The sequence below is a fragment of the Tursiops truncatus genome, chromosome 12 (genome assembly GCF_011762595.2).
Source record: "Tursiops truncatus isolate mTurTru1 chromosome 12, mTurTru1.mat.Y, whole genome shotgun sequence".
In the NCBI taxonomy this organism is placed as follows: domain Eukaryota; kingdom Metazoa; phylum Chordata; class Mammalia; order Artiodactyla; family Delphinidae; genus Tursiops; species Tursiops truncatus.
Window position 1 is genome coordinate 13,444,585 of NC_047045.1, and position 25,320 is coordinate 13,469,904.

At 40.6% G+C, this 25,320-nt stretch overlaps 1 protein-coding gene across 3 annotated transcripts in view; it reads left to right on the top strand.

Moving 5' to 3' along the window:
• Nucleotides 1-4,286: 4,286 nt before the first annotated feature.
• Nucleotides 4,287-25,320, top strand: part of MEI4 (meiotic double-stranded break formation protein 4) — a 177,141-nt gene continuing 156,107 nt past the window's right edge. For 2 of the 3 annotated variants that reach the window (XM_073789374.1, XM_073789373.1), the window contains exons 1-2: nucleotides 16,226-16,757; nucleotides 20,540-21,075. In XM_073789374.1, the coding sequence (XP_073645475.1) occupies nucleotides 16,727-16,757; nucleotides 20,540-21,075 (567 nt within the window). In that variant the 5' untranslated portion in view covers nucleotides 16,226-16,726. Of the gene's footprint in view, nucleotides 14,579-16,225; nucleotides 16,758-20,539; nucleotides 21,076-25,320 lie in introns of those variants that run through there. The other variant, XM_073789375.1, reaches the window with a different exon arrangement.

Here is a 25,320-nt window from a genome sequence, read left to right on the forward strand (position 1 = left end):
TTCTTTACCCTTTGAGTCCTCTCACCCCTTATTCTAGTGCCTTTACATTGTGGCACCCAACACATATCTGATGAATTAAATTGAATACAGTGTAAGCTCTGTGACATCCTCTGATCTGGCAAGACAGGATATACTTAGTTTGGTTTATTTTCTCCCTGAAAAATGTGTGTTCATTTCTTTTTTTTAATGGCAAGAGATTATGCTGCACCTTTGGTCAAGTTTATTTAATTTCCTAGACCACTGATTTTTACAATGAGTGATGGATGGATGAACTGTAACACTAAAGCTGTGCTGTACTGCTTTATAACTCAGCCTTTCAAGTTATGGAAACCAGAACTCCTGAGAGTGGACTTTATTTTCAGGAAGATCACAATAGTAAAGAGCAGTGGAAATGAGTTCTGCTTGGTTAGCAATAAGGTGTCTGCAGAAAACTGACTTTGAGCTTTCCTTTTTACCGAAGAATAAATTTTAATCAATTGACAGTGTAATAATTGACTATTTGAGCTCTCTCTGGTTATGCCTCTTTTATCAGAATTAAGACTATTTTTACCTTGTCTCCGTATACTAGGGAACAGACTCTACAGAATTAAGTATGTGACTTTTGGCCATATCCATATGTTATTACAGAGTTGTCATTTGGGACTTTACTGGCAGACAGACTGTACTTAAAAAAAGAATGTTAGCTCTGAAAATGCGTGTGTCTCCAGACAGTGGCATGTGAATGACTCTTGGTCTTTGTAACAAGCCTATAATTAGCTCACATACTTAAGGCATATGATGAGCTATTATGTCATCCCTCAAATGTTTTATTCCACAGTGAAATGGAATTCAAAATTGGCCAATTACAGTGTTTTTCTATTTCTGGATTGTCTGTCAGTCTAGGGCTGTTATTCATATTTTCAGATAGTCTTGTGAGTTTTTAAAGAAAAGGATAATTTATGTGATTCCATGATGAAATAATCTTTTCACCTCTGAGCTTTCCTAACCCTTGTCCTGTAATGCTGTTATAATATCCATTGAGCAGGGACCTCTGACCACCCACCTTGTGCCTGGCACTGTGTTGAGTGCTTAGGATATAGTATAAGACTGATGTTTGGAGTTTACAGTCACAAAGAGAAGACAGTTAATGTGTAATAACAGGTCCTGTGGAGCCCATTTCAGGGGAATCTGATCTGATCTAAGCATCAGAGAAGGCATTTAAATTAAAATCTGGAGATTGAATAGTAGTCAGGATAGGTGGGTTTATAAGGGGTAGGAGAATGTTCTAGATAAAAACAAAACAAAACACAGAGGTGTGGAGGTAAATATAGTTAGAGGAGTGGTTTCCAAACTTGGGTGCACATTAGAATCACCTGAAGAGTTTGAAAAGGGTCACTGCTTAGATCCCATTCTGAGAGACACTGTTGGATACTTGGAAAACCATTATTGAGGTATTTTGAGCAGGTGGGTGACACAGTATGATTGTGGGAGAACATCACTGGGCTTCAGCCTGAGACAGATTGCAGAGGGCTGAGGCTGGGTGGGCACAGACCCACTGAGAGGCACTGCAGTGAACTGGGCAACAGAGAACAGCTTGGCGTCAGCTGGGATGAAGAACAATGGTGAGAGTAAAAGTGGGTGTCTTAGAATTTTCAGGCTGTTATAACAAAAATACCACAGACTGGGTGGCTCATAAACAGCGGGCGTTGATTTCTCACACTTCTGGAGGCTCAGAAGTCCCAAATTAAGGCACCAGCAGATTTGGTGTCTGGTGTGGGCTTGCTGCCTGGTTTATAGGCAGCACCTTCTCGCTGTGTCCTCACGTGGTGGAAGGGCTGAGGGACCTCTCTGGGGCCTCTCTGTAAGGGCACTGATCCCACTCATGAGAGCTACACCCACATGACCTAATCACCTCCCAAAGATCCCACTTCCTAAACCAGCACACTGGGGCTTAGGATTTCAACCTATGAATTTTGGAGGAGACGTGAACATTCAAACCACAGCAGTTGGCAAATAGAAAAGAGAAAAGAGGCTAATTAGTTTTGAGAAAATCTGAAGTTAATATCACATAAACCAAATGAAGAGAGTAATTTGAGAATGAGGAAATGTATGAGGTTGAGAGGTCAAGCAAGGTGGAAACTGTTGACTGTCCATTTATTCAAGTGACCAGGAGGTCCTTTGTTCAGTAACATCTTTGCCTAGAGAAGTAGAATATATATGAAAAACCCATCCACATGCAGTAGGCAATGAGTTTCGTGAACAATAATAGAAAAGTAACTGGTATAATGTGATTAGGAAACACTTAAGGGAAGAGAGAGCATGTGAGTGAGCCTTGAAGGACACGTAGAACTTCAGTAAATGGGAATACACAGCCCAGGAAGAAAAGAACATCCCGTGGTGTGGATGTGGTGTGTCCAGGACCAGAATATATGATTGCTTTTATGAAGTTCCGGCTTTATTTTCCATAATGAGGAGACATTAAAAGTTATGCACTCGGACTGGAGTTAGTCCAGCAGCAAGGTATTGATTGCAGGAGAGGGGGAGAAACTATACTGAAGGCAGGAAAGCCTGATAGGAGAAGATGGTAGTGTTCTAAGCACGAAATGAGAAGAGCATGGCCTAGGATGCTGGAACAGGGAATGAAAAGGGGCAAAGTGATGCATTTTGAAACAAACAAAAATAATACAGCTTATCAAATAACTGGCTGTAGGGAGAGAAGAAAAAGAGAGTGCTCAGAGTTGGAGTCAACGTTTTGAAATTTGGTGGTTTGAAGAAAGAACTTTTTATTTAACAGTGATAACAGTGATACATGTATATGCTGTTTATTGATTTAGTTGATTATGAGGTCAAAAATATTTCGCATTTTGAGAGGGAAGGGAAACATGTATTTAATGAACCAACATATAAAAATGTCTTTTTGGTACCAGCAAGATCCATTGTCAGAGTCCTGGTGGAGTGACGTCTCCATGTGAAAGGGAGAGAGGATGTCTCAGATGTGAGTGCTGATTTCTGAGCCCTGCAGGGTCAGTGAGGGTCTTGGATCAGAGTCCCCCCACCTGGGTCAACAGAATTTATGGGGACTCCCAGAACCTGGGGGACGATAAGTACATGCATCAAGTCTCTGAAAGGCACTAGTAGGAGGACTGGTGTGTTTTATGGCTCGTATTATAATCATCTGCCCTAGGGAGAAACGTTACCTTTAGTCATCAGAACTGAAGATTAAAGGGGATTTTATGAATGTTTTGTGGGTCCTAGGACTATGAGATTATTTCCTTGGAGAAGCCTGAGTTATTTGAAGATACATGTTTAGCAGTTACCTGGGGAAAGATTGAACTGTTACTGATTCTGAAGTAAATAAGGGGGCATTGGAAGGTAGTATTGCCCATTATGGGCATAAATAAAAGTATATTTTAAGTGATCCTAGAAAAATTACCTGAATTTTGTGGGGTTTTTCTTCCTTCTATTTCATCAAAAGCAGTTTCCTTAGTATCTGAGATTGTCAGCAAGGATTTAGAGAAAAGAAATGATTATCTTCTTGCCCAATAAGTTTTTGATTGCTTCTTAATAAAGTCTAGATTTCACAGACCGGTTTTGATATGTCAGATGGAAACTAACAAATACAATAAAATCTTGAAACCAGAACCAATAGCCTCTCTGAGGCAGGCTTTCAGAGATATCCTAGTCAGAGGAAGGCCTTATCTCCATAGATGCAGCTCGGACGTGGAGCATCCCTGTAGCAGTTTCCTGGCTGAGGCCTCTGTCTGATCTGAACAGGTGCACGTCAATTAGACAGAAATGTGCTTAGCTCTATATTAGGCAGATCAACGGCCACATCCAGGCAAAGCCTGCAATTGCAGACTCAGAAGTCGTTCAGCACCTAATAAGATGGAAGTAATTTAGAGAGTGGGATTGAAGGTGACAACATTGGAAGATGAATTAAAATAAGAGACTTTTTGCTGTGCTTGTTCAGGTGTGATACAGTAAATGTAAAAATTCAGGTACATGTTTAGGGGTTGGAGGACTACAGGTAACTGAAAGTTGGTTAAAAAAACACATTAAAAAAATCTTTATTGGAGTATAACTGCTTTACAATGGTTAGTTTCTGCTGTATAACAAAGTGAATCAGCTATACATATACATATATCCCCATATCTCCTCCCTCTCGCGTCTCCCTCCCACCCTCCCTATCCCACCCCTCTAGGTGGTCACAAAGCACCGAGCTGATCTCCCTGTGCTATGTGGCTGCTTCCCACTAGCTATCTATTTTACATTTGGTAGTGTATATATATCCATGCCACTCTCACCTCTCACTTCGTCCCAGCTTAACCTTCCCCCTCCTCGTGTCCTCAAGTCTATTCTCTATGTCTGCGTCTTTATTACTGTCCTGCCCCTAGGTGCTTCAGAACCTTTTTTTTTTTTAGATTCCATATATATGTTAGAATACGGTATTTGTTTTTCTCTTTCTGACTTACTTCACTCTGTATGACAGTCTCTAGGTCCACCCACCTCACTACAAATAACTCACTTTCGTTCCTTTTTATGGCTGAGTAATATTCCATTGTATATATGTGCCACATCTTCTTTAAACATTCATCTGTTGATGGACACTTAGGTTGCTTCCATGTCCTGGCTATTGTAAATAGAGCTGCAATGAACATTGTCCTGGCTATTGTAAATAGAGCTGCAATGAACATTGTGGTACATGACTCTTTTTGAATTATGGTTTTCTCAGGGTATATGCCCAGTAGTAGGATTGCTGGGTCGTATGGTAGTTCTATTTTTAGTTTTTTGAGGAACCTCCATACTGTTCTCCATAGTGGCTGTATCAATTTACATTCCCACCAAGTGTGCAAGAGGGTACCCTTTTCTCCACATCCTCTCCAGCATTTGTTGTTTGTAGATTTTCTGATGATGCCCATTCTAACTGGCGTGAGGTGATACCTCATTGTAGTTTCGCTTTGCATTTCTCTAGTAATTAGTGATGTTGAGCAACTTTTCACGTGCTTCTTGGCCATCTGTATGTCTTCTTTGGAGAGATGTCTATTTAGGTCTTCTGCCCATTTTTGGATTGGGTTGTTTGTTTTTTTAATATTGAGCTGCATAAGCTGTTTATATATTTTGGAGATTAATCCTTTATCCCTTGATTCATTTGCAAATATTTGCTGAGGGTTGTCTTTTCATCTTGTTTGTAGTTCCCTTTGCTGTGCAAAACTTTTAAGTTTCATTAGGTCCCATTTGTTTATTTTTGTTTTTATTTCCATTTCTCTAGGAGGTGGGTCAAAAAGAATCTTGCTGTGATTTATGTGATAGAGTGTTCTGCCTATGTTTTCCTCTAAGACTTTTATGGTGTCTGTTCTTACACCGAGGTCTTTAATCCACTTTGAGTTTATTTTTGTGTATGGTGTTAGGGAGTGTTCTAATTTCATTCTTTTACATGTAGCTGTCCAGTTTTCCCAGCACCACTTATTGAAGAGGCTGTCTTTTCTCCATTGTGTATTCTTGCCTCCTTTATCAAAGATAAGGTGACCGTATGTGCGTGGATTTATCTTTGAGCTTTCTATCATGTTCCATTGATCTATATTTCTGTTTCTGTTCCAGAACCATACTGTCTTGATTACTGTAGCTTTGTAGTATAGTCTGAAGTCAGGGAGCCTGATTCCTCCAGCTCCGTTTTTCTTTCTCTAGATTGCTTTGGCTATTCGGGGTCTTTTGTGTTTCCATACAAATTGTGAAATCTTTTGTTCTAGTTCTGTGAAAAATGCCATTGGTGGTTTGATAGGGATTGCATTGAATCTGTAGATTGCTTTGGGTAGTATAGTCATTTTCACGATGTTGATTCTTCCAATGCAAGAACATATCTCTCCATCTGCTGGTATCGTCTTTAATTTCTTTCATCAGTCTTATAGTTTTCTGCATACAGGTCTTTTGTCTCCTTAGGTAGGTTTATTCCTAGGTATTTTATTCTTTTTTGTTGCAGTGGTAAATGGTATTTGTTCCTTATTTTCTCTTTCAGAGTTTTCATCATTAGTGTATAGAAATGCAAGCGATTTCTGTGTATTAATTTTGTATCCTGCTACTTTCCAAATTCATCAGTTAGCTCTAGTAGTTTTCTGGTAGCATCTTTAGGATTCTCTATGTATAGTATCATGTCATCTGCAAACAGGGACAGCTTTATTTCTTCTTTACCTATTCGGAATCCCTTAATTTCTTTTTCTTTGATTGCTGTGGCTAAAACTTCCAAAACTATGTTGAGTAATAGTGATGAGAGTGCACAGCCTTGTCTTGTTCCTGATCTTAGCAGAAATGATTTTGGTTTTTCACCATTGAGAGCAATGTTGGCTGTGAGTTTGTCATATATGGCATTTATTATGTTGAGATAAGTTACCTCTATGCCTACTTTCTGGAGGGTTTTTATCATAAATGAGTGTTGAATTTTGTTGAAAGCTTTTTCTGCATCTATTGAGATGATCATATGATTTTTCTCCTTCAATTTGTTAATATGGTTTATCACATTGATTGATTTGCGTATATTGAAGAATCCTTGCATTCCTGGGATAAACCCCACTTGATCATGGTGTATGATCCTTTTAATGTGCTGTTGGATTCTCTTTGCTGGTATTTTGTTGCAGATTTTTGCATCTATGTTCATCAGTGATATTGACCTGTAGTTTTCTTTTTTTGTGGCATCTTTTTCTGGTTTTGGTATCAGGGTGATGGTGGCCTCATAGAATGAGTGTGGGAGTGTTCCTCCCTCTGCTATATTTTGGCAGACTTTGAGAAGGATAGGTGTTAGCTCTTCTCTAAATGTTTGATAGAATTTGCCTGTGAAGCCATGTGGTCCTGGGAAGGAAGATTTTTAATCGCAGTTTCAATTTCAGTGCTTGTGATTGGTCTGTTTATATTTTCTTTTTCTTCCTGGTTCAGTCTCAGAAGGTTCTGCTTTTCTAAGAATTTGTCCATTTCTTCCAGGTTGTCCATTTTATTGTCATATAGTTGTTTGTAGTAATCGCTCATGATCCTTTGTGTTTCTGCAGGGTCAGTTGCTACTACTCCGTTTTCATTTTTAATTCTGTTGATTTGAGTCTTTTCCCTCTTTTTGTTGATGAGTCTGGCTAATGGTTTATCAATTTTGTTTATCTTCTCAAAGAACCAGGTTTTAGTTTTACTGATCTTTGCTATCGTTCCCTTCATTTCTTTTTTATTTATTTCTGCTGTGATCTTTATGGTTTCTTTCCTTCTGCTAACTTTGGGGGGGTTTTGTTCTTTTTTCTCTAACTGCTTTAGGTGTAATGTTAGGTTGTGTATTTGAGATGTTTCTTGTTTCTTGAGGTAGGATTGTATTGCTATAAACTTCCCTCTTAGAACTGCTTTTGCTGCATCCCATAGGTTTTGGGTTTTCATGTTTTCGTTATTTGTTTCTAGGTATTTTTTTAGTTTTCCTTTGATTTCTTCAGTGATCTCTTGGTTATTTAGTAGTGTGTGTTTTAGCCTCCATGTTTTTGTATTTTTTACAGATTTTTTCCTGTAATTGATACCTAGTCTCAGAGCGTTGTGGTTGGAAAAGATACTTGATACAATTTCATTTTCTTAAATTTACTGAGGCTTGATTTGTGACCCAAGATATGACCTAACCTGGAGAATGTTCCATGAGCACTTGGGAAGAAAGTGTAATATACTGAAAAACACATACCTTTTTGAATACAGTACAGAGGATCTTCTAAAATAGCAAGAAATATCAACTTGTACATACTAAAGATGATATTTGCTCAGTACAGTGCTTGACTTTCAAGGCTGGAAAAGGAGAAGAGGTTTACTTGGTGCCATTATGAGTTTATGGTATGATTAGAGAGGCAAGAGCTCTTGAGATAGTCACTTGTAAAGATACTACATGTGATGTATATAAATTTGTTTTAAGTTATATTTATTCATGTTTATCCCTTCGTTGATTAATTCAGTAATTTCTTTATTCCACAGAAACTTAATTTCTGGAGTGGTGATGAAAACAACAGAAGAAATAGAATTTATATTCCTATGGAGTGGGGGGGGACAGACAATAGCAAGTAAACCTGTAAGCAAGAAAATTTCCGAGAGTGTCAAAAGCTGTGGAGATGCTAAACCAGGTTGAAGTGATGTAGTGTCTGGGGATGGGGCAGGGCTGCTGACTTAGACTGTGTTGTCAGTGAGACCTCGTGAGAAGGAGAGGAGATGGAGCTGATTCCTGAAGGAGCAGGGTCATCCAAGTGGCCCCGAGGCAGGAAGTAGCATGTGTACTCAGTTAGCAGAAAGTGGATGGCATGGCTGGGGAGCAGAGTGAGGAATAGAGGCGGGGGAGGAGGCCTGAGGCACGGCAGGAGCACGGGTTATGTCGGACTTGTTCCAGTGGGTGGGACTTTAAGAAGAGTGGAATCCTTTGGTCGGTATTGAGCAGGAGTTTGAAGCTTCTTGCCCTGGCTGCTGTGTGGCGAACATAAATGGGAGGAGAGGCAGGGCTGCTGGGTAGAATCCAAGGCTGCAGTCCATAAGGCAGGTGCCACTGTCTTAGGATAAGGCAGGAAGCAGACAGCTAGGCTATATGAGGCTCTCCAATTACAAAAGAGAAAATTCCGTGGTAAAGGTGAACCCTGAAAAGGGAGTGGCATCCCAGCTGAACTCTGAAAGGTTCAACATGAATTAAACATGAACGTGTAGAGAGGAAGGAGAAAGGCTTTTCTAGGAGGTTGGAAGGCAGGGGTGGAGATGGCACGAAGGGGGCACAGCCCACTCCCCTGCTCTCCTAAGAAAGCAGAACAAACATGCATTGATCTAAGGTCATGTTCCTGACACTGGAATCACTTGGGGAATTTTAAAAAATATTAATATCTGGTCCCCAGCCCTGGAGATTCTGATGTCCTTGGCATGGGGTGTGGTCTAGTATGCACGTCACTGTAATGTGCAGCAAGGTTGAAAACCACTGCTGTAGGATCGTTCAGCGTAGCTTCTTAGACACAGGCAGGAGGCTTTGAGCCTAGCAAAAAACGAACGAAGCGGGCTGAGTGCATGATTTGGGAGCAGAGCACAGCAGTGCTTTTGAAGTTTTCTCAATTATGGGACTCCTCTGAGATGTTCATGTAAAACCCAGGCTCCTAGAGTCCTCCCATGGAAACTCTGACTACCGTACCTAGGAAGGCCTACGTTTAGTGTGTTCCCTTTATGGTTGTGGAAACATTGAACTGGGTAAAAGATCTCAGTGCTTTTGTTTTCTGATAAAGAGAGTGAAGAGGACACATCTGGTGGAAATGAATGTCAGTTTCAGTTGTCTAGCAGGAAGGCTAGGGGACCAGGCCAGCTTCAAGGTGCCATCTCAGCAGTGTACTCTGTGAGCAGGGGGAGCCCTGAGGCCAAGAGCTGAAGTCAAAGCAGTGCTTTCAGCGGTTTGGTGGAAGACAAATTCAGGCAGATTCTCTTGGAAGAGGCTTGGTCAAGGAGAGAGTGAAGGTGTGTGGGATCTCAGCAGGAAAGGTAACGGGTGAGATGGTAGAGAGCGATGTGGTTTGGCATCCACAGTATTAGGAGGCCAGTGAATGTGGTATATTGCTGACTTCAGTCATGTTATTATTTTTGCCAGTTCCCCGTGGTGTTGATAACACCCACACACTGATGAGTGGAAGTTATGCCAGTAGAGTCATCAGTTCACTTGATAGTGAGTTGTCTTTTCATAGTTTTCATGTTATTCTGTGGGGCTGTGATACTGGCATCAGTAGAAGTATCCACCATCCCTCAGCCTCACACTTCGCATTTGTTAGGAATTAGGACTCTGCATTTTCCCTGTACTGCACGTCTCTGACCCCTAAATGATTGCATCCAAAGAGAAGGCACTTCTTATCAGCTCCTAATTTTATCCCAGTAATTCTTTTCTTTAGAGAAATTCTCTTGTACATTTAATCAGCCCCTTTTTATTCACTGGCTGTCAGTTACAAACGAAGTGAGGATGACAGAGAGGGATAAGGTCTGAGCCCTGCTGAATCTATTGGGAACAAAATCGTATCACGTATTGTACCCAGGGAGACTCTGTGGTCCAGAGATTGATACTGATGTTCAGAGGAGAGAGAAAGTGATTCTTTTGCCTTAGAGAACTAGGTCTCTTAAATGTCTTTTTGGAGGAAGTTGCTGACCTTGAAGGATGGGTAGGATTTAGAAAGCTATGGGTACTAGAGTATTTCAGGCAAGAAGGAACAGTGTAAATTAGGAACACAAGAATCTACTCCTGGCAAATGGTTTAATTTGACTAGGGCATGTGGGGCATGAAGAGGTATTCTGGAAAATAAGATGAAAAACCAGGTTGGAGCCTATTAAGAAGAGGTGTGACAGCCAGTGGGAAACGTACTTTATTCTACAGGCAGTAAGGGGCCCTTGGAGATTTTCCAGCAGGAGAATAGAAGAGAAACCAACATTTATTGGGTGTGTGCTCTGCACGTGCCAAGCAGTATTCTTTCCGAAAGTGATTCCTCTAGGTGACCTGAGGGATAATATTATTCAGTGTAATTGGGCTGCGTGTTTAGAATTGTTTGGGGAGGGAAGAGATTGGAGATGGGAACATCATTGTCATAGCCCACGTCTGACATGTAATTATTTTGGCATAGAAATAAAGAGGTGATATAAAAAGATTTTTATTTACTGAGTAATATTTATTGAACTCTTACTCAGTATTCCAGGCTCTGGGCCATGGCAGTAAACCAGGCAGTCCAAGCCTCTCATAGAGCCCACATTCTTGTGGGTGAGACAGATTTTACCAGCAGGAAATGATCAGGCAGTGACAAGGAGATTCAGAGAATGAAAACAGGGAGATGAGACAGAGGCTGATCTGGTGACATCTTTAGACTGAGTGGTCAGGGAAGGCCTCTCTGAAGAAGTGACTTTAAACAGACACTTGAATGATAAGGAGGAACCAGCCTTGAGAAAATTAGGAATGGGTTGTGGGGAGAGCAACCGAGGCAGAGCGAATGTTTAGCATAAAGGCCCTAAAAGGGGAACCAATTTAGTGATTCTGAGGAACAGAAGCGTGAGGCAGGGTCATGTTATTTGTCAGTGGAGTGTAAAGGGGAGGGGGGGTCAAGGAAGAAGTCAGAGGTGACTCTTGGGGTTCAAACATTGGAGACTGGAAAGTCGTAGCACCATTGTTTGGAAGCTGGACCAAGTGTAGGTGAAGGTGATGATTTGTTTTGGACATTTGTGGTTTAATGTTGAGAGGTCAGGTCACATCAAGATACCTAGGGGCTTGAGCTTGGGAGGGGAGTAGGATTGGAGATAGAGATTTGGGAATCATCTGCCGAAAGGAATTCTTTGAGGCTCTAGGAAAGGTGGGGATGTCTAGGAAGTTAGAACAGGGGGGGAAGCCAAAGGCACAGCCATGAGGATGGTTTACTTTGGGAACTAGAGGATGACTTGGGAGAAAGAGTATCGGGATAACTAGGAAAGTCCAGAGTTTGAGCATCGAAGGCAGGAGGAATCATACTGTCATATGGTCCTGAACCAGCCAGGCACACAAATACACTGTTTTGTTTTGTGACTCTCGTGCAGCGAAGACAGTCCAGCTAAGACAGTTATTTCATTAGTTTATAATTTCATGCATTTGATGTTACTGCCTGTCTTGGTGTATTCAAATTTAGAATTGTAATGCAGGCTTCGAGAGAGGGATTAAACAAAACTGCAGCCTTTTCTTGGTCAGAATTTCTTAAACATGCTTTGTCATATGCTAAAATATACCCTTCCAGAGGCAGAAATCAAACAGTTCCTTTAAACTGAAAATTGTCTATTAGAAGATGAATTCATTTTAAAATAGCTTTTCCAAATTGGCCACCAGGTAGTGTAAACATTACTTTTAAGTTGTTCAATGTACAAGTGAGTGATTATTATTAAATTTAGAGATCGGTTCAAAATGGCAGAGTAGAAGGATGTGCACTCACTCCCTCTTGCAAGACCACTGACATCACAACTAACTGCTGAACAATCATCAACAGGAAGACACTGGAACACCAGAAAAGATACCCCACATCCAAAGACAAAGGAGAAGCTGCAGTGAGGCGGTAGGAGGGGTGCAATCACAATAAAATCAAATCTGATAACCGCTGGGTGGGCAACGCACAGACTGGAGAACACTTATACCACAGAAGTCCACCCACTGGAGTGAAGGTTCTGAGCCCCATGTCAGGCTTCCCAACCTGGGGGCCCAGCAATGGGAGGAAGAAATCCCAGAGAATCAGACTTTGAAGGCTAGGGGGATTTGATTGCAGGACGTCGACAGGACTGGGGGAAACAGGGACTCCACTCTTGGAGGGCACACACAAAGTAGTGTGTACATCGGGACCCAGAGGAAGGAGCAGTAACACCATAGGAGACTGAACCAGACCTACCTGCTAGTGTTGGAGGGTCTCCTGCAGAGGTGGGGGGCTGCTGTGGCTCACCATGGGGACAAGAACACTGGCAGCAGAAGTTCTGGGAAGTACTCCTTGGCGTGAGCCCTCCTGGAGTCCGCCACTAGCCCCACCAAAGAGCCTGTAGGCTCCAGTGCAGGGTTGCCTCAGGCCAGACAACCAACAGGGAGGGAACTCAGCCCCACCCATCAGCAGACAAGCGGATTGAAGTTTTACTGAGATCTGCCCACCAGAGCAACACCCAGCTCTACCCACCACCAGTCCCTCCCATCAGGAAACTTGCACAAGCCTCTTAGATAGCCTCATCCACCAGAAGGCAGATAGCAGAAGCAAGAAGAGCTACAGTCCTGCAGCCTGTTGAATGAAAATCACATTCACAGAAAGACCAGATGAAAAGGCAGAGGACTATGTACCAGATGAAGGAACAAGATAAAACCCCAGAAAAACGACTAAATGAAGTGGAGGTAGGCAACCTTCCAGAAAAAGAATTCAGGGTAATGAAAGTGAAGATGATCCAGGACCTCAGAAAAAGAATGGAGGCAAAGATCTAGAAGATGCAAGAAATGTTTAATAAAGACCTAGAGGAATTAAAGAACAAACAGATGAACAATACAATAACTGAAATGAAAAATACACTAGAAGGAATCAATAGCAGAATAACTGAGACAGAGGAACAAATAAGTGACTTGGAAGACAGAATGGTGGAAATCACTGCTGCAAAGTAGAATAAAGAAAAAAGAATGAAATGAAGACAGCTTAAGAGACCTTTGGGACAACATTAAATTTACCAACATTTGCATTTTAGGGGTCCCAGAAGGAGAAGAAAGAGAGAAAGGAACTGAGAAAATATTTGAAGAGCTTATAGTCGAAAACTTCCTAACATGGGAAAGGAAATAGCCACCCAAGGCCAGGAAGCGCACAGAGCCCCAGGCAGGATAAACCCAAGGACAAACACGCCAAGACACATAGTAATCAAATTGACAAAAATTAAAGACAAAGAAAAATCATTAAAAGCAACAAGGGAAAAATGACAAATGATATACAGTGGAACTCCCATAACGATAACAGCTGATTTCTCAGCAGAAACTCTACAAGCCAGGAGTGGCACGATATATTTAAAGTGATGAAAGGGAATAACCTACAACCAAGATTACTCTACCCAGAAAGGATCTCATTCAGATTCGACAGAAATCAAAAGCTTTACAGACAAGCAAAAGCTAAGAGAATTCAGCACCACCAAACTATCTCTACAACAAATGCTAAGGGAACTTCTCTAAGTGGGAAACAAAAGGGAAGAAAAGGACCTGAAACAAACCCCAAACATTTAAGAAAATGGTAATAGGAGCATACATATCGATAATTAGCTTAAATGTGAGTGGATTATATGCTCCAACCAAAAGACACAGGCTCACTAAATGGATACAAAAACAAGACCTGTATGTGTGCTGTCTACAAGAGACACACTTCAGACGTAGGGATACATACAGACTGAATGTGAGGGGATGGAAAAAGATATTCGATGCAAATTCAAATCAAAAGAAAGCTGGAGTAGCAATACTCGTATCAGATAAAGTAGACTTTAAAATAAAGGATGTTATAAGAGACAAGGAAAGACACTACATAATGATCAAGGGATCAATCCAAAAAGAAGATATAACAATTATAAATATATATGCACCCAGTATAGGAGCACTTCCATACATAAGGCAACTGCTAACAGCTATAAAAGAGGAAATGGCCAGTAATACAATAATAGTAGGGGACTTTAACACCACACTTACAGCAATGGACAGATCATCCAGACAGAAAATTAATAAGGGAACACAAGCTTTACATGGCACGATAGACCAGATAGATTTAATTGATATTTATAGGACATTCCATCCAGAAACAGCAGGTTACACTTTCCTCTCAAGTGCACATGGAACATTCTCCAGCATAGAGCACATCTTTGGTCACATATCAAGCCTCGGTAAATTGAAGAAAATTGAGAGAGAAGTCCTCCTGCCTGACTGCTTCTGAGCTGGGATGTCTGTATTTTCCTGCCTTTGGACTCAATGTGAACTGAAACCTTGGCGGCTCTTGGGTCTGGAACCTGCTGAATTTCAGACGGGAACTCACACCTCAGCTCTCCTGGGGCTCCAGCTTGCTGAATGCAGATCTAGGAATTTCTCAGTTTCCATAATCATGTGAGCCAATTCCTCATAATAAATTTACTTCTTTGTCTCTCTTTCTACCCTATTGGTTCTGTTTCTCTGGAGGGTCCTGACTTACACACGTGCAGAAGGTAGAACCAACATAATGTGGCATTGCAGTGTGTGTGTAGGATAGGAAAAAGAGCGGGGTGAGGCTGGTCCCTCTCCCCAGGCCTGGTGACTGGAGGCATAGTCCTGCTGTCAGCTGACATAGATAGCACATAGGAGAAACATAAGTTGTGTTGTGTGTGTGTGCAGAGTGTGAAGATGACTTGTTCAGTTTTATAAACATAGAGTTCATGGGGTTTGCAAGGTGTAAAGATGCATTTTAAACAGCTGGTTCTTTTATAAATGAAGTAGGAACTGTGGAAATGGATGAGAAAAGGCATGGAGGTTGATGTGGGTGTGAATGTTTTGTGGGGGCAGCAGAATATTTATTTACTGCTCAAGGGTGAGCATTTCTAGGGCAGCATGTGTGGCAGGAGGGCACTGGCTCTGTTTTGTTAAGTATGCTTGCGATCCACTCTGAAATGGTAAGTGGATTAAAGTGGAAGTTAACAACCGCAAGAAAGTGGGAGAGTTAAGGGTCCAGTAAAGTGGAATAGAAGGTCTGTGGGATCCAGTGTATGGGAGAGACTATAGAATATTTTAGGCAGAATCTGTAGTTTTAATTGCTATCTTATTTCATGTACTTTTGTATATGGTTTCACACTTCAGCATAATTTAGATTCTTGACATCTATAATCATTTAACAATAATAGATAATATTTGCATTTCATATGTACTGGACTGTGCTTGATCAGTTTGTGTAGTTTATTATCTCTTTTAAATCTAATAACACACGTGTTAATTAGATCATATCCAGTGACTTGGAGGGAAATTACAGTCCTCAGTCCCTTCAGCCCAATAACAAGTTAAGAAAGAAGCATCATTTGACTTCTGCTTTACCTTAATCCCTCTTGGAACAACAGGAATTACAAAAAGTTGCAGGAGCATGGCTTCATTTTCTCTCCTCTCCTTTGTTAGCCATGCTTTGCGATTTATGTTGAGAAAAGTCATCCAAGCAAATGAGTGAAATCTGATTGTGGTTATGTAAGATTCATTTAAAGAGACAGGGATCCTTTTCTGTTTCCATGCTCTGTGTTACCCAAATAAGGGTGGGTATTTAAAAATCTTGTTTTATGAATAAATATTTCATTTATGACTATTGTAAGAGTATAACCTGTTAATATATTCAGTATCACTGAAAATGTTTAATCCTCTCTAGGAAAGCTTTTTCCCCCTGTTTGTCTTCTCCATTTTATAAGAATATATACAATAGGAACATTTGCCCACTATTATTTACTTTATTTAGTAGGCAGTGAGGGGTTTCCACCCTGAAAGTGTTGGTTTCCAGTGCTAATGCTGTTTGCATTTCTACACAGTTTCATCACTGAGGACAAATAGAAGAGGAAATTAATTGGTTATTGGTTACCAGAAGTAGTAGATACTATAAAAAGTAAATTATTGGCTTTTTGTTAGCAAGTACTCTGAGACATTATCAGTTATTATTGGAATAACCATATTCTTTCTGTCTTTCTATCTGTTCTGTTTGATTTCTCTTATCTGTGTATGTAATTGTCGCAGTTTGGTGTAAAATCGCGGTGCACCGTGAATATTGAGGGATGAGAGGAGGTCTGTCTCAGCCAGCAGCAGATTGTCGCCCTAAGCATTTCCCCTGATAAGGTGTCTTTTACAGATGATAACATTACTCAGTGAGGGGACCACAAAGATGACAAGAGACAGGACTTCTGCCATTCAGGAGCCCAGAAAGAAGTGGATAACATATAGAAATTGATGGGGGCTTCCCTGGTGGCACAGTGGTTAAGAATCCGCCTGCCAGTGCAGGAGACATGGGTTCGAGCCCTGGTCCGGGAAGATCCCACATGCCATGGAGCAACTAAGCCTATGCGCCACAACTACTGAGCCTGCGCTCTAGAGCCTGTGAGCCACAACTGTTGAGCCTGCGCGCCACAACTACTGAAGCCCGCATGCCCAGAGCCCGTGCTCCACAACAAGAGAAGCCACCACAATGAGAAGCCCGCGCACCGCAACGAAGAGTAGTCCCTGCTCACCACAACTAGAGAAAGCCCGTGTGCAGCAATGAAGGAAGACCCAATGCAGCCAAAAATAAGTAAATAAATAAATTTATTTAAAAAAAAAAGAAATTGATGAATGCCATAGTGGACATGTACAGAAGCTGGTATGGAAACACACAGGCCTCTTTGCCGTGGTTGGAAGGCCTTGAAACAGAAGGCTGGTTTTCCTTGCTCACTGTGTGGCTTTTCTCAGGCCTCTTCATCAAGTTGAGCCTGTGTTTTATGTCCTTATTGGTAAATTAGAGATAACAGCACACTTTCCAGGGTTCCTCTGAACAATTGAATTATTCCCTGGAGCTACTTTGTAAAGTGAAATGTGAATATAGATTCTTTTCTTCGATTTGGTAGCATGACTTTAGTAATTGTCATCCTCAGCATAGGGCCTTATCACTCTTCTCTGAGGACACAGAAACAAACCAGAGAGGAAGAATGGTACTCGGTTTTGTGTATTCCTATCACCAGAGCCCATGCGTCTAGAACTACTCCCTTCAAATTTGCACCTGTGAGCACCTGGAGATGAGGTGGCATGATCATTACTTGCCCAAAGGCACGCCAGTGAGGAGTGCGTGAGAAGCAGAAACAAGAAAGCAGCTTTTGCTTCCCAACTTAGTTGTTGGGAGAATTCATTTTATGAGTCTTCCCTGAAATCATCACCTGTGAAGTTCAGCTTACTTTGCTGGAAAATTGAGTAGGTTAATAAAATATTTAAACTTATGTTCACTTTCTTAGTGGAGAACCTTTTTGAATTTTGTGAAAGAAATATGTAATCTACCTGAATAATTACCATAGTACCCCCTGTTTTACTTGTGTGAAGTGTGAGATGGATGGCTTGAGAAGTGATTTCTAATGTTTTTCCTTTGCTCCTACAAAACAGGAAATGTCTGTTGGCTTCAAATGAACATGTTGTCTGCCTGTTTTAATATAGAAACAGCCACGTGTCGTTAAACATGTCGCTGACAGTTCACTGCTCTGGGCACCACCACATTTGGGGATTGGCTGCATCACCTCCCTAACTTGGAGTACAGATACTGTAGTGATCAATCCCAAGCACACACTTGCACATTTGTAGTGGTCATAGTAGACACTTGTTAAATGAATGCGTGCTAAATTAAAGCTTAATCCTCTGCTTCTGCCTCATCAGCTTCTCATTTTACTGAAGGAAAAAAGAGCAGTAAATTAGGTAGATTTCCAGTTTATGCTGGGGCAGGGAGAGGTAGATTTCCAGTTTATGCTGCTTTTGCCATTGTTCTTATGTCCTGTTCAACCAGTGTCCCCCATCTCCAAAATAAAAGAAAATTTAAAAGACTTGGATGAGATCTCCTTTCACTTCCTATGTGCCAGGGGTATTTTTACATCCCTGTACATTCTCATCCTATTTCCTTCAGCCTGGGGGGGTGTGTGTGTGGGGAAACTCCTTCCTTATCAGTAAGTGCAAGCCATCCACTGGTCCTTGACTCAGTCTCCTTCCGCCTGCTCCCGAGTCCCGCCCCACCTATTTTCTCTCCTGCCTCCAGCTTTTGCTTCTCCAGCTTTTTTCTTCATAATCTATAGTTGCTCATGTTTCTCCCAGTGTGTCCGGCCATGTTTGCCTGCAGTTACTCTCTGTGTTAAGCTGTCCCGACCCAGGTCCTCAGAAGCCTTCGCCACTCTTCACTGTCTTTGTGACTTTCCCCGTCACGCTTCAGTCCGCTCACTGTGGCTTCTGCCCACCACCCCGACTGACCGAAGCTGCTTTGGACTTGATCGCTGATGATTTTCTAGCTGGTAATTCCGACGTGTTTTTTTAGCTCTGCATTTTATTGGACTTCCCTCCTGCATGTAATTCTCCTTGAAACTATTCCCTAGCCTTTCATGACACTGTTGTTTTTATTCTGCTTGTACCTCTTTAATTGTTTCTTGTCTGTCTCCCTGGTGATTGTCTTTTCTCTACTCAGCCCTCAGATTGATGCTTCTCAGGGTCCCTCTTGGAGCCTCTGCTCTGGCCACTGCGCATCCCCTCTCCGAGTGATCATTACCATTTTCATCCTTCCACATCCCACCTGCACACTGATAGCTCCTAAAATGTAGCTTCAGTCTAGACCTTTTCCCCATCCTTTGGCTCATGTGGCCAGTTTCCAGGTGACTATCTTCACCTAGATTTCTTCTGGTTGCTTCCAAGTTTACATGGCCAAGACTAGCTTCTCTTTGTTTCTCCTAAGCCATTTTTCTGTTTGTATTTTTACTGATCAGTTGGTAGCACCGTCGTCCACCCAGTCACCTAATTCAGAATCACGGGATGCATTTATTCCTACTCTACTCTAATGCCTGTCAGTCAGTCAGCTGGCTTCCCTTTGTGTTTCCTTTCCAGTCTTCCACTGTAACTGCTTGTTTCATTTCTCTCATCGCTTGATATCAGGACTGATAGGAGTGACTCTGAACTGATCTTTCAGTGTCTCATTGGGTCCTTCTCCAGTGTGCCCTTCACAAAGCCCATAGAGTGATCAGTGAAATGAAAATGCGACCATTTCACTTTCCTATGTTATACTGTTTATTGTTCTATTCCTGCTTCCATTGCTGACATCAGTATTTCTCAGATGTAGTTGCATAGATGTATGCATGTGCTGTAGAACATTCAGTGAAAATTTTGTGTGTACGTCTTACTGATAATCATTTTACAAACAACAGCGTTTTTGTGTTTACGATGGCATCTCTGTCACAGAATGACCTAAAGTTACTAAGTTAAGCCTGAACTGCAGTATGTCTCAGCTGATGTCGGAAAATTCTGATGGTTATATATATAGTTTCAAGGATCTATAACATACACACACACACACACACATATATATACATAGATATAGACAGATATACTTAATAATTATAAGTAAGTACACATACATATATACATTGTTTATATATTTATTTTTATATATTAGGTATATGTGTGGGTATATAGATAATTTTTCCAACTTACACTCACTCTACACTCTACATATAAATTCTGAGGTCCTTAATATCTCTTTTAAGATCTTTTGTGACCGGCCTCTACGTATTTCTCCAACTTAATATCTTGCCTTATATTTTCTGTAAAAGGAACATGAAACTACTGGTGGGTCCTTATATATACAGTGCTTTTCTTTTCCTTCTTAAGTTGTGCTTTTGTGCATACCCTTTGGTAGATGGAACTCTCTTCTCTTCTTCCATTCCCCCAACTTTTTAACTTGGAATTCTTGCTTATGTGTTATAAATTAGTTCTACCATCACTTCTTCCAGGAGGCACTGGTCTAACTGGGGTGGGCTGTTCAGTGTTCCTCCTATTTTCATAGTGCCCTGAGCATATCTCTATCTTACATACACCTGTTGTTTTGCAGATACCTGTTGGAATCTATACCAGACAGTGACCTCCTTCAGGTTTCGTGGTCTCTCCTCTGTACCTTTCAAGCATGGCCTTGACTGGGAGATAGTGACTTGACAAAACATGGGTGAATCATCTGTGCTTTCTACCAGATAAAGACCTTGTCTGCAGTCAGTCTAAGCAATTTCATTCACAGTTTCTCCTCTATCAAGTTTTATACTACTGCTTTTCAAATGTTTAATACATAGTTCATGCTTCATTTAGTATTTTAAGTTAGAAAACTCAATGTTTAGTTTTTATATGAAGAAATGTTAGGGACTTCCCTGGTGGCCCAATGGTTAAGACTGTGCTTCCAAAGCAGGGGATGCAGGTTCGATCCCTGGTCAGGGAACTAAGATCCCACAAGCTGTGCGGTGCAGCAAAAAAAAAAAAAAAAAAAAAAAAAAAGATACAGAAAGATAACACTTCTGTTCCTTTCTATTTCAGGAGGTCCATCTTCCCAGTTGCAGGCTCAGGAACCTAGAAGTTCTGAAAACACTTCGACTCTGCTGGAAGATTCTGGGTGCGTTTTATCAAATGATCAGAGAACTGAACCTTCAGAGATGACCGAGCATTCTGGGGAGAGCTGCATCTCCACCCCCTTCCCACCACTGTCCATTGTGAACAGACCTTGTGCTCCTCTGGAAAAGCCTCTGTCTTCTCACATGCAGTTCTTGCAACGTCTGCTTGGACTGAAGACCTTGACCGAGTCAGAAAGTCTGAAAACAGACTTAAGCCACTTTGAAAACGCCTCTTCCACAGTATCCGATTCTGTTTTTCAGTTGCTGGATGGCTTGATCACTTTTTACCAAGAACCCAAACTTCCTTGTTCAAGCTTCTGGATCGAAGCTGTGGATACTTTAGCTAGACTGATCGGTGATTGTAACTTATCTAATCATATTCTTAAAAAGTGTTCCAAGAAGTTGGAAGAATTTGAGAAGACCCTGCTCCAGGTTATTTTAAGCAACAGCCATATCAATCGGGTAAGTAATACATCTTTTCTTTGTACGAAATATCATGTCAGTAGTTTGGGTGAGCACGCCCACTGGGCAGTGCCTGTTGTGGTCCCTTGGCCTCATGGCTCAGTCTCCATCTGGACCTTGTTTTGCAGCCATCTGGAGTTCTGACCCAGCAACATCTGCTTGGGTCCTCACGACCCAGCTATGGCCTCTGATGCCACAGCTTTGTTCTCTCCATAGATGCCTATGCTTTCAAGTTTATGCTTCTCCACTTTGAGTTACCTTCCCTGTTTTTTTAATTGGTATCTTTGGATACTTCTCTCTTTTTTTTTTTAAATTATTTATTTATTTATTTTTGGCTGTGTTGGGTCTTTGTTGCTGCACACAGGCTTTCTCTAGTTGCGGCGAGCGGGGGCTATTCTTCGTTGCAGTGTGTGGGCTTCTCATTGCCATGGCTTCTCTCATTGTGGAGCAGGGCCTCTAGGCATGCGGGCTTCGGTAGTTGTGGCACACGGGCTCAGTAGTTGTGGCTCACGGGCTCTAGAGCGCAGGCTCAGTAGTTGTGGCATATGGGCTTAGTTTCTCCGCAGCATGTGGGATCTTCCCGGAGCAGGGATCGAACCCGTGTCCCCTGCATTGGCAGGCGGATTCTCAACCACTGCACCACCAAGGAAGCCCTGGATGCTTCTCTTTTGTTTTCCCCTGCCTACATTTACTTCCTATTGCTCAAAAAGTCTCAATGCTTTTCAGAACACCACTTATACTTATGGTTTTCCAATCTGTAACGTCTATGACCGTTAAATTCCTCAGGATAGATTACCTGTACTGTATTGAGTTTGTTCTTTCTCTGGCATTGACTAGCAGATGCCTGAAGGTCAAAGACTGTTTTTCTCTTCTGTTAGAATTTCCCTTGTAAGTGGCATAATACCCCATGGACCCACTGCAGATGTGGGTTAATAGAATACATTGGCTGAGGAACAGATACTATATGGCATTGTTTTGGTTTTTGTTTTTCTTATTTACTTAACATGGCTTAGAAAAGTTTGACTCAGGGATTCTTTTCTTATAGGTGACATTGAGGTAACCTGAAGTTGTTTTGTTGTTTGGCTCTTGAGACATAATGGAGAGTTTCTTTTTGGTATTACTTTCTATCTTCTTCACTATCTTATCCTTTGGGATGGTTGTAAATGCCTTCATACTTTAATCTTTTTTAATTGACTACTAAAAAATCAGAGGAGACCAAAAGGTCCATTTAACTTATACTACATTTCATTGGGTAAAGGTTCACAAGGTTGTTGGACCTTGTTTTTTCTGATACCTCTCTGTCTCATGTTTGTTCCCAGTGTCATCTAATGCTCAGAGTTTTTGTACAATATCGGCTTTACCTGAATTTTCAAAACTCAGACAAAATTGAACTAATAAGCTGATTTGTTGCACGTCCATCTGTTCTTTCCTTCTCTATTAAGGTATGATTGGATCAGTATTATAGAAAACTTTACAATTAAGCTTTTGGTATTTTGAAAGATACTGAATTTTCTGTCTAGGAAACTGAAAATTTTTTCTACCTCATATGGTCAATCAGGAATTAAATATCAGATTTTCCATGGTATCTATCTGCAATATATAATCAGCTTCTTAGCCATCAATAAATACCTCGAATACTTAATATTCCTAAATCTGTTTTTTTGCATATGTTTGCTCTCTTCTTTTAAAACTACTTTGAACAGGTTTTGTGTGACTTGGAGCCTTCCAGATACTAGCATTCATATTCCTTATCAGTTACCAGATGATGCAAATGTTTTTTCAGTCTAGTCTTTCTCTCACTGAAGGATTGGCCAACACAAGAGTAGAGTTGGGAACTGTATGTATAGAAGAAACTTGTGATGGTACAGGTGGGTCTGAAGTGTATTTTCATACCATGTATCATGGTACAAGCCATTGTTGCATAGTTGGTCAGCAGTGGAAGAATGAGTGAATGAGAGGCTTTGTTGTTTAGCCAGTATCTAATTGTCATCTTGGTCCTGTGTCTGTCTGGGAAGGTTAAGCCGTCCTCTGCTTGCAATTACCTCTACTTTTCTTGGAGAGGTCATTGTTGCCATTTAGAGAAGGTAGGATCATAAAATTGCTCACTGCATTCACAGTTAGGATGATGGTTCATAAATAAGTTTTAATGACTTTATCTCTGGGGATTTTTCTTCTCCCCAGCAAAAGCATCTTAGACTAAATCATTCAAACTTTTGTCATTATTACTACCATCATTATTATTATTACCATTGTCATCTTGTTCCAGATATGTTCACAAAACTTCTTTAGTAGAAAAATTGACTAACATTTACTCTTTATAAATGCTTTTCTGTGTTTTTTTAGCTTTCCTTGAGTAATAAACAAAATCTCAAAAAAGAATATATCCTGACATGAAATATAGGATAGCTCCTACTATTATATTTTTTATTGATACTATTCTTGATTTATTAAAACAAAATATCCTAGTTTAGGGGGAAAAAGTACTTCTTTTAAAAAACCTTGTTTCCATAGATTGGAAGTGTTTAATTAAATTATACTGGTTAAAAACGTGAGCCCTGCTATTGATTTCATTAAAGTGAAACTGTGTTTGTGCAATGTGATAGGAAAAGGTGTGGTATGAATACTTTAATATTCTGACTGAGGGATTTCATGTATCTATAATTCATGTACAGGCAGGTTTTAAATAAAATCTAAATAGTCAACATGTTCTCAACACATTCAGTAGTAAAATTATTCTGACCATAACTTAGTCTTTCTTTAATGATACCAATAAGAACTTGGTATCTTTCAAAATCTTGAGGTCATCATGATGAATATCAGTTATATTAGAGCTGCATATACATATATATATATATGTGTGTATATATATATATACATATGTTCAAGAAATAGGAGATTGAAATGAGATATCTTAGAAATTATTTTGAGTAATTCTCTGATATTAGCTTGGTTGAAATTATTAATAAGTTTAGGGGAAAGTATATGATTTCTGATTTTTTTAGATTTGGATAAATCCTATTTATTTTTGTGCTTTTTTTTAAGAAACTTTATATTATGTTTATTTAATAACAAATTTTTTAGGAATTGTTATCTTAGTTCCATGTCTGTATTATATTTTTAGGATAACCATTAGGCGTAGGACTTGAAGGTATAGTCTGTAGTGTGACATTTGACAGGCATGGAAGATATGTATCTTGAAACCAGATGGCTTCCAGGGGTCTGCAATGGGCCTGTTCTAGGGGTCCTGGGATGCAATGGTGACTTGACTTGGGTTGAACTGTCTTCTACTTACAGGCTCCAGTATGGCACCTTCCTCATTCCTCTGGGTACTTGCTTGGGGTCAGGAAGGTTTCCCTTTGAGTTATTTAATGCCCTTTGTTTGACTGACAAACTGACCTTTCCTATACTTCCAGACTTCCAAATGTGTTTATTTCTATGATTAGAAACAGCATGAGCTAATCCTAGCATTGTATGGCCACCTGTTTCTACTATCATGGAAGTTTAACACTAGAATGCTTATAGTTCTATTTAGATTTTGCAGTGGTATCTTCGTCTTAAATTTTCATTTGTTTTAAAGAGATGGGAATGATTATATTAAGTTAAATATCAAAACATATAGTTATCATTGAGCTTTTTAGATATTTAGCATACATTGCTAAATCTTAGAGACATAATAGTGAGTTACTTAGAACACATATTCTTCAGATTTCTTATTTTTTTAAACCATAAAACAACTCCCAGACATATTAGTTGTGAAATTGAAAAAAAATCCTGATTATCAAATAGACATTAAATTAGAATCTTCTGTATGTATGGTAAGCAGAATAATCACATCCTAATCCCTGGAGCTTGTGAATATGTTACCTTCCATGACAGCAGGTGGGTGGGATTGCAGGTTGCTTATCAGCTGACCTTGGGATGAGGTTTTCCTGGATTACCCACCTGGGCCCAGTACCCACAAGGGTGCTTGTAAGTGAAAGAGGGTGGCAGGAGAGTCAGTGTCCAAATCAGAGAGAATTTTGAAGATGCTATGCTGCTTGCTGTAGAGATGGAGGAGGGGGCCTAGAGCCAAGAAATGCAGGCTGGAGAAGGCAGGGAAATGGGCTCCACAAGGATCGCAGGCCTGCCAGCCCCTTCCCTTTGGCCCAGTGAGACCCCTTCAGACTCCTGACCCCCAGAACTGTAACGGAATAAATGTATGTTCTTTTGAGCCACTAAGTTTGCGGTAGTTTGAGACAGCAGCAA